Genomic DNA, 13151 nt, shown 5'->3' with positions numbered 1-13151 from the left:
GTCTAACATTTATGTTCCTCGTAGTTCAAATGTAATGTGTGATTTATACATAGTCTAGTTATTATTCTCCTATCAAAAATTTTATCAAATTTACAAGTTATTTAAAAAATTACTGATCAACGTGTCAGTGACATCGACCTGATCTTCATCAATAACTCACCATTTAGGGGGTGTTTGTTTCACCCAATTTATAGAAAAAGATTGGTATTTGGATCTGACAGTGGTAAAAGTGTAATATTTGGATTCTTTATCAATCTTATTCTAGAGTTTGGCTGAATAAAAATTTATGGATTACAAAATCCGTAAAGGTGCAACAGTAAGGCTTTTTTATAGAAACCCAAATCGGAGGTTTCTGAGAGGATTTGGACGAGAATTCTGACACTGTTCTTCATCTTCGTTTTCTGATTCCTAATCCTCTCGACTTCGAACCCTAGATCTGGAATCACAACTCCCCAGTTCTTCTCCCGCCTCTCCCCAAGCTTCTTCATGCCTCCTCTCCCGCTGTTCTTCGATATTGTTGTTGTGTTCGGTTGGTGGATTTGCCCTAGATTTTGGCTTCGGCTTCTCCTGCGACCATTTATCCCACCTCATCTCTTCGATTTCTTTTTCGAAGACGAGGCACAATGCTTATTTGTCGGTGGGGTTTGTTGGTTGTTCCGTCCGGTGGGGTTTGTTGGCAACGGCATCAATTTCTGAATTTTCCCTTCGCAATTGCTTAGCATCTGCAGGTATAAATCATTTTATCCCTTTTAATGTGATCGTTTCGTTGTGCTTGCTCTGAGGAAATTAACATTGGTAGTGGAATTATTGATTTTGGTTTATGTTTAATTATTGAAACAAGGGTATTGTTCGGTGGGGTTTCATTTGGTATATAGTTGATTATTGATTTTAGTAGAATTATTTGTCGGTGGGGTTTCATTCGCAACTGTTTCGCATCTACATGTCTAATCTCTCATGAAACAAGGGTTTTGGTATATAGTTGATTATTGATTTTTGGTTCTCTGGAATTTTTGTTATTGCCTTCCTTCAAATGACTAAACCATGGAATAAAAACCTTAATTATATTTATTTGATCAGCATGCATGCTTAGGGTGCAAAATATGAAATAGTTGTTTCACTACTTGATATAGATTTGTGGATATGTAGATATATGGTTTTACGATTTCAATATTTTTATTAGTTATTTAATTATCTTTAGTTTCCAAACATTATTATTGTTAAGTTGTAAATACATGCTAATTTTACAATGGATTTAGATGGATAACATAGATGAAGAACAATTAAAGAGGATGTGTGCTAATACATCTGTGTCTGCGGTGGTCACAATAATAACATGTATTCTGAGAATGCGTGATAAACGCAAGACAATTTCATCTTGTACGAAGGAGGAAAAAATCAAAAAAAAAATTATTGCTGAGAAGCTCACTTCAAACGTGTATTGGAAGGCTATAGTGATAGTTGTCGGTCTTATATTAGAATGAGACGCTCACTTCAAACGTGTATTGGAAGGCTATAGTGATAGTTGTCGGTCTTATATTAGAATGAGACCGAGTGCCTTTTTTAAACTTGCTATTGGAAGGCTATAGTGATAGTTGTCGGTCTTATATTAGAATGAGACCGAGTGCCTTTTTTAAACTTGCTGAAGTAATGAAAGAAAACGGTTTATTAGAGCATTCCAGACATGTTCAAGTCGAAGAACAGTTCATTATGTTCCTAAGTATAGTGGGGAATAAAACTAAAAATAAAATAATAAGGACTGAGTTCATAAGATCGGGAGAAACAGTGAGTAGGTATTTAATAAAGTCCTACAAGCAATGAATGAGTTACGTGATTGCTATATGAAGCAAGCTCCAAATGAAGTTCCTGCAGAGATTGCAAACAACCCAAATTATTTTCCTTACTGCAAGCTCCAAATGAAGTTCCTGCAGAGATTGCAAACAACCCAAATTATTTTCCTTACTTCAAGGTAAAAATAATACATACACCTTGCAAACAACCCAAATTATTTTCCTTACTTCAAGGTAAAAATAATACATACACCTCAACATTTGTTTTAAGTGAATATGTATTTATTGAATATTTTATAACTTATATTTTTTATAGGATTGCATTGGTATGATAGATGGCACACACGTTGACGCAGTATTACGTTGTAACCTAGTTGCCTGTTTTAGAGGGAGAAAAGGTGTGACACAAAACGCCCTAGCAGCATTCACCCCTAATAAACTATTCACCTATGTCCTAGCTGGGTGGGAGGGAGCAGCAAATGACTATAGGATATTACAAGACACTTTGTCAAGACCACAACCTTACGGGCTTCGAGTTTGTGATGGTATTAATTCTTACTTGTTCACATTTAAAAAAAATTAAATACTTGTCAATAGTGTGATATGAAGATACTGTTCTATTTAATGTAGGTAAATATTACCTATGTGACGCTGGATACACCACAATGCTAGGCTTTATATACTAATATCACGGTGTACGATATCATTTAAAAGAGCACACAGGTAGGACACTAAAAAATAGAAAAGAGTTGTTCAATTTAAGGCATTCCTCTTTAAGATCAAAAATTGAATGCACATTTGGTTTATTGAAGAACCGGTTTAAAATACTATCGGTGAAGCCAAATTATCCATTTCCCACTCAAGTAGACATTGTACTAGCGTGTACCGTGTTACACAATTTTATTGCTATAGAAGATCCAGATGATGATATTTTAAATGAAAATGTAGAAATTGATGAAGATAATGGGGAAGTGACAAATGAAGATGACTCAAGTGTGGTGGATTATACTCAAACTAGGACACAGAGAGAGGATCGAGATGAAACAAATGAATGGAAGGAGCTACGAGATCAAATTGCTTGGGTGATGTGGGTGGATTATTGTGCAAAGTATAATGGTGGTAACACAATGAAAAGTGGATTAGCTTAATGTGATGTTTGTTCTATCTCGATGTAATAACTTGTATTATTTTCTTACTGTTCGTAACTATCCATTTTAATGTTTCTTAGCATGTACTAAACATTACTACGATTATCATCTTCTCTCTTTTCATGTTATTTCTATACATGTAGGCGTTTCATATATTCTTTTTTTAACGCAAATTGCTAAATACACGCATATTATATATTAATTTAGATTTCTTTAATAATAATGTCTACTTGTTCAATATATATTAGGTATGGCTAACAATTAGGCAGATAAGCAGCCCCTATCTTCTCATTCTAATGCTCCGCCAAATCCAACTACTAACATAAACATGAACTTCACGCCTGTTCAACCACAACCTTTCTCTTCACCCCATCATACATTCTCACCATTCTCACTATACGATGTCAATTATGGTGGAATGATACAGCAACCAATATCATATGTGAGTATGTTAAGCAGTCCACAAGGTTTGCTATTTCCACAGCCAGTTCTCAAAGTAGTGGACCTAATCAATTTTCACCAAACACTGGTGATTCAGCAGAGAAGGTTATTCATGATGTTGATGGTGAGGAGCACACTTCACCAATGAAAAAAGGGAAAATATTAGCTCATAAGAAATCGGTCCTAGGGACAAGGTTGAACGCAAGAGATGTTACTAATAAGTTTTGGCTTCCAGAGCACGATGACGTTCTTATTCCTTATCTTGCAGAATTAGCATTAGATGGGCTAAAGCCAGACAAGAACTTCAAGGCAGAAGCTTATAAAATGACAGCGATAAAAATCAACATGCAATTCAGGACTGATTTCACTCATATACATGTCATTAACCACTTGAAATGCTTGAGAAACAAATTCAATGACATGAAGGCTTGCCTTGATATAAGTGGAGCTGGGTGGGATAAAATAAATAAAATGATTACACTGGATGACGAAACCTTAAAATCATGGTCTCAGGTATAATATTCAGCATCTATATTAGGTCATTAGTAATTAATACATTTGGTTCACAACTTATGATTATTTGTTATTGCAAGACAAATCCAAATCTAAGTTCAAAGCGTACATAAACAAACCCCTACCTCACTTCAAAATTTTACAAGTGATCATGGGTGATGACCAAGCTAAGGGTGAATTTGTTAGGCCTGTGTATGCTAAGATTGAGTCTAGTAGGTCCATACCTCTTCCTGAAGATGATAGTGAAATTCCAGAGGAGAGTGAAACTACACCACAATCTGATGCTTGTAACCAACAACAACCGACTAGATTTAAGTGTAAGAGTAAAGACAACATGAATTCACCATCTAACAAGAAACCTAAAAAAGCAAATCGTGAAGAGGAAATGTTATGTGCCTTTGTTGACTCAATGTCTCAGTCAATGAGAAATCAACACAAATGTTATGTGCCTTTGTTGACTCAATGTCTCAGTCAATGAGAAATCAACACATTGTTCATTGGACTGAGCAGTTGGCTGCAGCGTTGAAGGAACATAGGAATGAAATCAACACATTGTTCATTGGACTGAGCAGTTGGCTGCAGCGTTGAAGGAACATAGGAATGAATATTCTGAGAAATTTCTGGATAGGATTTTAGATCACTTATATGACAATGAACGTGAAGCTAGAAGATTTTTCATAAAAGGCAAGGAATGTCAGCAAAGGTACATTACCAACCTGATTAATGACCAAGGTTGGTCTGTTAACTAATTTGTTCGGTTTGGATTACATGTTGATGGAGCATTTTGTTGTGCACGCATATATTTTTTTGCGCATATATCATTTTGTTATTTGTAAACTATTAATATTGCAATATTTCTTATTATGAAAATGCTATGACGTCATGTAATTAATGAATTGGTACTTTTTAACTTTTGATGCAGGTAAGTATGGATAGGCATGACCAATGAGTTCTTAATGTTGCTCCTTTGCTTTTGATGACAGGTGAAGCTAATTTGTTGCTCCTTTTGTTGTGGGTTTTTGGTTGTCAGGTGGAGCTAGTGTTGCTCCTTTGCTTTTTTTAGCTCTTTGGCTTTGTGTTTTTTTGTCATTAGGTTCATGGAGCTTGTATAGCTCCTTACCTTTGGGTTTGTGGCTGTTATTTGGAGCTTGTATAACTCCTCAATCTCTTTGGGTTTGTTACTGTTTTATTTTGAGCTTGTGTAGCTCATTGCCTTTGGGTTATATGAGGTTTTGTTTTGAGCTTGTGTAGCTCATTGCTCTTGGGTTTGTGACTGTTATTTGGAGCTTGTGTAGCTCCTTGCTCTTGGGTTTGTGGCTGTTATTTGGAGCTTGTGTAGCTCCAATTGCTTGGGTTTGTTGTTGTTTTGTTCTAAGCTTGTGTAGCTCCTGTGAATTGGGTTTGCTGCTGTTTTGTTTGGAGCTTGTGTACCTCCTTGCTGCTGGGTTTGCTGCTATTTTGTTTGGAGCTTGTGTAGCTCCTTGCTGCTGGGTTTGTTGTTGTTTTCTTCTGAGCTTGTGTAGCTCCTGTGAATTGGGTTTGCTGTTGTTTTGTTTGGAGCTTGTGTACCTCCTTGCTGCTGGGTTTGCTACTGTTTTGTTTGGAGCTTGTGTAGCTCCTTGCTGCTGGGTTTGTTGCTGTTTTTTTTTTTTTGAGCTTGTGTAGCTCCTTGCTCTTAGGTTTATGACTGTTATTTGGAGCTTGTTTAGCTCCTTGCTCTTGGGTTTGTGGCTGTTATTTGGAGCTTGTGTAGCTCCAATTGCTTGGGTTTGTTGTTGTTTTGTTCTGTGTAGCTCCTGTGAATTGGGTTTGCTGCTATTTTATTTGGAGCTTGTGTACCTCCTTGCTGTTGGGTTTGCTGCTGTTTTGTTTGGAGCTTGTGTAGCTCCTTGCTGCTGGGTTCGTTGCTGTTTTGTTCTGAGCTTTTGTAGCTCCTATGAATTGGGTTTGCTGCTGTTTTGGTTGGAGCTTGTGTACCTCCTTGTTGTTGGGTTTGCTGCTGTTTTGTTTGGAGCTTGTGTAGCTCCTTGTTGCTGGGTTTGTTGCTATTTTGTTCTAAGCTTGTGTAGCTCCTGTGAATTGGGTTTGCTGCTGTTTTGTTTGGAGCTTGTGTAGCTCATTACCTTTGGGTTTGTTACTGTTTTCGCTGGAGCTTGGGTTGCTTTGTTGCCTTACCTTTGGGGTTGTTGTTGTTTTTGCTGGAGCTTGGGTTGCTTTGTTGCCTTTGGGTTTGTTGCTGTTTTGTGTTTGAGCATGTGTAGCTATGTAGGCTGCTGTGTAGGAGCTATTTTGTTTTTCCTTGCCTGTGGGTTACTTGCTGTTTTGTTTTGAGCTTGTGTAGCTCCTTGCATTTGATATTGTTAGACCCTAGAGGGTGGTGATTAGAATCTTATGCTAATCTAATCCGATTTTATGCCAATTAAAACTAATTAACAAGTTATCCTAGCAAGTATGAAATACAACAAGATATATAAGCTATGATAAGCAATATGAACAAAGAGCAATATTCTAGCAACGAGATATATAGCGAAAAATATGCAATGATATATAAACTAACACAAGGGTGAAATAAATAATCTACAAAAGTAATAAGGCAATAGACAATGGCGACAAGAATGAATAAACACTAAGCACAAATAAAACGTCAAAGCAAACTCAAACACAAGCAAATGATCACGGAGTTCGAACATTCCGTCCTATGTCTCCGCTCCCCACTCCCAGGGAGAAATCCACTATCACAACCGGGTTTTCTACACTCACACGAATAACATTTACACCTCATAGTATCGGTTTTTAACGGTCACCGATCAACGTCTACACTCCACACCTTACAATAACATTTACGTGATTTGTTCTCTAATATAAGGCGAGAACTCAATTAAAGCATACACTCAATTGTTACAACTCTCACCAACCCAAATATACTATGTATAAAAATACAATAAGCTCAAGTGGGTGTGTGTAACAATGAGATTCAATAAAACAAAATTAAACTAAACTCAATTATGAAAATCTAGATTATAGAGATGATAATCAATAAACAATGTAAATACAAAGCTAGAAATTGAGTTTAGAAAACTTTTCTATAGATAACAAGAGAGAGGGAGAAGATTGAATGCTCAAACACCAAAGGATGATCTCCACTTGCTCTTGTGAAAATTTTTTCATAAACAAACTCTTTTAAAACAAACTTGAACAAAAATTAAACACCCTTAAACTTGTTTAAAAAGTTTCTTGATTTTTTTGGTAATTGGGGCTTGAGGGGTTTATATAGGAAGAGAAACCAACAGCAAAACCCCCAACCAAATCCCCTAAAAACCCAGAAAAAGATTTTTCAGATTCTGTCAAAAAGAGTCTTGGGCATACGGCGGTCGACCGTGAAAAACTCTCGGTCAACCGCGAGGGGTGTTAGAGACTGAGAAACTTTCCAGAAACATCTGCATTCGACCGTGGCGGTCGACCGTGGGAATTTTCAGCTTGACGGTCGACCATCACGGTCGACCGTGAAAGTCTCTGCTGACTCCATAGGGTAAATCAAAGGCGCAATCGAGCGTGACGGTCGACCGCAAACAGATGTATGAAAATGACAGTTTTGTAAACAGTTTTTTTGATTTAAAACCCTGTTAAAAATATCAAATAAAATTTAAAAAATATAAAACTTTAGGAAATGGTTGTAGACATGATAATACACATGCTACAAAAACTGGTTTTTCGAAAGGACCTTCCAAATAAAAAATATCATCATTTTGTAAAATAGACCAAAACATGAAAATGTGAACATATGAGTTTTGACATTTTAGTTTAACTATGTTTTGAAACAATACAAAATGATTTTATAGACTTAAAGAAAGATGTAAACTATTGTTATGAAGTCTATAAACAATGAATATAGTATTTTTATAAATACAATAGAATATGAAACATATGAGTATGAATATGAATATATATTTGTTTCATATCCATAAAATTAAACAAAACCAATTTATCCACGTAAAAATAAACATGTATGAATATAAATATTTATTTATATGCTAGTAAAAACTCTATATATAGAAACCAATAAAATGTGTGTGTATATGATATTGAGCTTAAAGTACTAACACACATAATATAAACTCCCAAACTAATTATACCCAAGCTTGTGATCTTGATCTTCAATAATCTTGACTTGGTACACTTTGCGGATGAAGCTTGAACTTGTATCTTTAACTTGAATTGCATAGGCTTCACTCCACAATTCCGTCAACCTCCATTGGATATGATCGTGAATGCGTAATTCCATCCATCCTCCAATAATATTATTTATCTATAATAAATAAAAAACCACAAACACTAGACAAACAACATTAGTTGTAAATTGTTTGTTAAACATCATCAAAACAAGAAGGTCAACAGATATTTGGCAATGATGATGATTAACGTTTACTGAGAATGCAATCTAACTTACATTGTTTATTATATTCAGATGAGGCAAAATGGGATGAAATTGCATCCTACATTGAATTGATAATGTCTAGGCGAGACAATTCATCCTTATAATGCAATCTGTAATAAACATGTAAGTTAAAGGTAGGGCAATCAATTATGACAAGTTGATCTATTACTGGGCCATACAATATCAATTAGAATTTATACCCAATTCCAAAATTAGTTTTCATTACAACTTCAATAGTTTTTGCAAGCACAAGTACATGACATGCAGTTTGTAATAATTAAAATAATACAAAAAATTGCTAATAAAATTGCTGAAATTTTCCAAGCTACTAGTTGATTTTCGACAAGTCTTAATTCTTTCTTCAGCCTCTTTGATTGTAAAATATATTTATCTCCGTACCTATTTTCTTTGACATATTGGCTTTCTTGGTTGCTTGAGTCTCCTCTTTCATCAGCCCATTCGAAAAAATTGCATTCTTTATTTGGGAATTTTGCACACCCCTAATAACACCTTCCCTTATTTTTACCATTCTTGCACACATTCACCGGTGTTTGGAGATTGCAGTCGTAATAAAAACTTCATAATTTTGATAGCACTCTTCTGATATCATATTGATGTCTGGGATCCAAATTGCAGACAATGAAAATTTATAAATTGCTGAGAAATGAGAACGCATGGATTAATTTGAGGCCTCAAGTTGAATTTATAGTCAGTATGACCCTGAACTAGCCGTTGCTACAGTGTTATGTCTTTGAATTTTAAAGATGGTGAAAATAGTCGTTGCTATAGTGTCTTTTCTTTGAATTCTGAAGTTGGTGGAACTAGCCGTTGCTATAGTGATTTTGTGATGATCAGTGAGCTAGTCGTTGCTATAGTGTTGATCCCTAAAAAAATTTCATTCTGAACCAAACATGGTATTAGGAATTGGAGGGTTTCTATAAAAGTGAGATTCTTTTTTTCATTGGGTGAAACATACATAGAATGCAACCAAAATAGGATTCCATAAAACTAAAACTTGTCTATAAATTTTTTATGGATTAGGTTGGAATCCATAAATAAAATAGGATTCCTAATCATATTCCTAGCCTCTATTGAACCAAACAGGCCCTTATGCAAACCTTTGAACAAGTATTAACGTGCGAGGAAGAATATTCTCACTGACACAGGCATTGTCCATTTCCATTAGCTAGTAAATAAATAAAAAGGGTAAATTACACTGAACCCTTGAGAACTTTAGCATTTTGTTAAAACTCAATGACTTTTAAAATTGTACTAAAGCCCCAATAACTTTTGCAAAAAGCTCGCAATATCTTTTGGGTAATGTTATGACCATAATTAACCTAAGTTTAGTCTTCCTCTTGGAGTTGACAAGTGTCCCATATCAGCATTAATCAATCATGTCATCTCACCCTAGCTAGGGGTGACTCGGGTCACCTAGGCACTCGACCCTTCCCGAGTTAGGCTGAGTCGAGACCAGCTCTCACCTGATCTCATCAGACGAGTCGACTACCCTCATCCACTCAGAGCTAGGTTAACAACTTGTGAGGCCGACTAGAAAGTCGATACTTATCGTCCCTCTAGCACATCCAAGTCAAGAGGCAGTTTGACCTCAAACTTGGCATGAAGAGCTGTCTATTTTCATCATTGCGGGTACTGCGAGTCTCTATGACTCATCAACCCCCATACATCCTCAATCACCATCACATCCAATCAAAGATGACTCATCGCACATGTAATCGATACTTGTAAAGCTATTTGCCAATCCACTTGTCTGCCTGGACTTGGCCATAGTTACGCTTCTACCACTCTCAGCCAGGTATAAATATGGGCTCATCGCCTGCTATTGAGGGGCTAATCCTTAGTCCCTCTTTCAGGACCACAAGTATGCAATTTCTAGCCACTTAAACTAAGAACATATTCAGTTCATTGGTTTCTTCTCTATTCAAGCTCAAATAATGACTTGACCGTCAACCGGAGAACCCAGCTCCGGTCCTCTAGCATGCTTATTTTGCAGCTTACTCATTTTAAGCAGGGCACCAACCGCCTAAAGGGATGAGGGAACCCACATCGTACACATCGAACCCAAACCCCATCGATAAACTTGGAATTACATGCTAATCTCGCTACTGAGTCTCTCAAGACATCAACAGGTAAATTACACACTAAACGCTCAATAACTTTCAAAATGTCTTTTGATGTTGTTTTTTGGTTCTAATTTATGGATATTATCTACAAAATATAGAAACTTATTGGAGGTTTTCTTCAAAATGCAAAAGTTATTGGAGCTATACTGCTAATTTGAAAGTTACTTGTGAGTTTACTGCAAAATGCTAAAAGTTCGTGGGAGTTTAGCATAATTGAACCAAACAAAATCAAGGATCAAGAATTTCAATCCTTTCTCCTCATTTCATTGAATACTTTCTAAATCATATAAATAAACTACTTACTAACAAACACTAGTCATATAAAAAGTAAATTCTCCAGCATTACACCAAACAAGTTTAAACGTTGGAATTCAACTTTCATAATTTCCTTACAACTTCTATCTACTTCGAAACGGTTCCTATTTAATAACATTGGTTAGAGACATAACTAGTTACTAGCAACATTAAAACAAAAACTAACAAGAAAGAAGAACACATAACTTTAAATCTAACCAAAACCCACATAAAAAACTACACAAAACCCCCCAACACAAACACATTTCAAATAAACAACCTTTGCATCAAATCCTCAAAGGCATCCCCAGCCTATCCAACCTCCCAGAACCCGGATACCCCTTGTTAGCAAACTTAGCGTGCAATGAAGAACTCGTCTGGCCCAATTGGCACAAACCTGGCCCATTACCACCCGAGACCCGCCTCATCGAGCCCGACTTCTCAAACTCAGGCCTCTGCTTGGGAGCGCTCTGCGACCGGACCTGCACCTTTGCCCTCGACGACTCCGTATTCGCCATGTAATTCGGGTAATCCGAGTAACCACTGAACAAACTCCGCGAGCAATCGCTCTTCGCAGGGGTAAATGGTCCTCGCCTCGAGCTTCCTGGCCTTGAAGATGCAGAGAAGAACTGTGGGCTGTCGCCATAGTCACAGCCGTCGAGGATCGGGAACCTCAAGGGGGTTACAGATTCATTCATGTCGACGGAGGACGGGCTGGGGATTGAGCGTAGGGCGACGGTGGAGTCCCTCGAAGGGGAATCAGGGACAGTGGTGAAACTCTGGCTGTATTGATCAGAGGTCAAAGGCGAGCAAGAAGAGCGCGGATAATTGGCGATCTTTCGCTTCGAGGGTTTTCCAGTGTCGATTTCTAGTATCTTTGCATTACGTTCATCCTCCAACGGAGTGCTCATGGGGACGATGCTGTATCGATCTTCCATCCATTGATCGAGCCATTGGAGACCCGAGGACTCTGCTTGGTGTTGATTGAATCTATCATTCGAGCTAGTTTGTTTCGATGAATTCCTCTGCAAACACAAACAGTGTAAGATTCTTAAGAAAGTTGAAGAGATTTCACAAGTAATCAGGTGGATACCTTGAGAGTGGATGATCTCTCGGGCTTGCGAGAATTTGATCGAACGGGTTGCTCGGATTTCTCTGGTGTCGATGGACCCTGAAAGAATCAAACAGTGAGAGAATATTCTAGCGAATCCATTGTTTGGATATCTGAAATTTAATTGTAAGAAATGTATTTACAAAGCAATGACAGAGTTTAGATGAAAATCAATTGGGATAACAGTTACAGGATTTTATCATATGAGGTTCGGTGTTAGTTTTTCCACAAGTGCAGTTACAATGTCGCAAAATCAGAAACTTGACATAAATCTGGATGCAATATCTACTTCTGCATCTCTATTTCCACACAACCAAACAAACGCTAAGACAAAATTTGAAGCAAAACTTCGACGGAGAACGTACCGGGTGCGATCGAGAGCTCGACCTGAGCTGACTCAGGTCGGACCGGAGGGCTCGACAAGCACGGGCACGGGCCTGAACCCGAACCAGAGCCTGCATGCTCCGCATAGTATCCGCCGTGTTCTTCCGAACAATGTTGCCTCTCACAAGAGCTTGAAGCTTCACTAGACCTTTCAATGCTCTCAGCGCCCTTCTTGCCTTTTAACCCAAAATAACATTTTAATCAAGATTTAATCACAAAATAAGACCCAAAATTTACACCTAAAGACAAACATAATAATAATTAAATATAAATCAAAAGACCCATTTTGGTGCAATAGAGAATACCTTCAATGTGATACAATTTATATTTATTCAGAAATTTTCTCTGGAATTAAAATCTTCAGCAGCTTTTTTTCATTTTATTAATCTGGCCCACAAAAGAGATGACGTTGATTGGCTACAACAGTATGTTATATCCATCAGAAATTTTTACAGAAAATTACAGAAAAACGGGAGAAAATAAAGGGGACCATTTTTTACCCCTTTATTTCAATTAATGTAGAGGGCCCAAATCTCTAGCTACCCAGGAACGGTCGAATTAAATGCACCGGGGGTTGAACTGCAGCTTGTTTTTAATTTAGTCATTTTCCTTAACGAAAATAAAAGAAAAGGAAAGGGTATTTTTTAAAAAGCTGAAGTTTTTCTTACTATACATAGAAATTAATGAAGAATTAAAGAAACAGAGATTAGTTAATTAAGGGGGGAAAAGTGGGAAGCAAAATAGCAACTCAGAGAACCACGCAAATCCCTTGCCTTTTCCCAAGAACAAATCTTTGAAGAAGAAATTAGCACCCAATTCGATAATAATAATCAACGCGAATCTCAAAGCAGAGGAAAAATGGGAATTTATTAGCAGTACCAAATAAGCCCTAAA

The 13151-nt window shown here is 37.0% G+C and overlaps 1 protein-coding gene across 1 annotated transcript in view; it reads right to left on the bottom strand.

Moving 5' to 3' along the window:
* The window catches only part of LOC109839294 (protein IQ-DOMAIN 14-like), a 7826-nt gene continuing 5462 nt past the window's right edge, over positions 10788-13151 (bottom strand). Inside the window, exons 2-5 of the mRNA XM_020407723.1 lie at positions 13137-13146; positions 12239-12433; positions 11856-11933; positions 10788-11787 (exon numbers count right to left, since the gene is read on the bottom strand). Of these exons, the coding sequence (XP_020263312.1) occupies positions 11050-11787; positions 11856-11933; positions 12239-12433; positions 13137-13146 (1021 nt within the window). The 3' untranslated portion in view covers positions 10788-11049. The remainder of the gene's footprint in view (positions 11788-11855; positions 11934-12238; positions 12434-13136; positions 13147-13151) is intronic.

Source organism: Asparagus officinalis, chromosome 4 (assembly GCF_001876935.1).
Source record: "Asparagus officinalis chromosome 4, Aspof.V1, whole genome shotgun sequence".
Lineage (NCBI taxonomy): Eukaryota > Viridiplantae > Streptophyta > Magnoliopsida > Asparagales > Asparagaceae > Asparagus > Asparagus officinalis.
The sequence above is the reverse complement of the archived record's forward strand: the minus strand, read 5'-3'. Positions and strand labels throughout refer to the sequence as shown.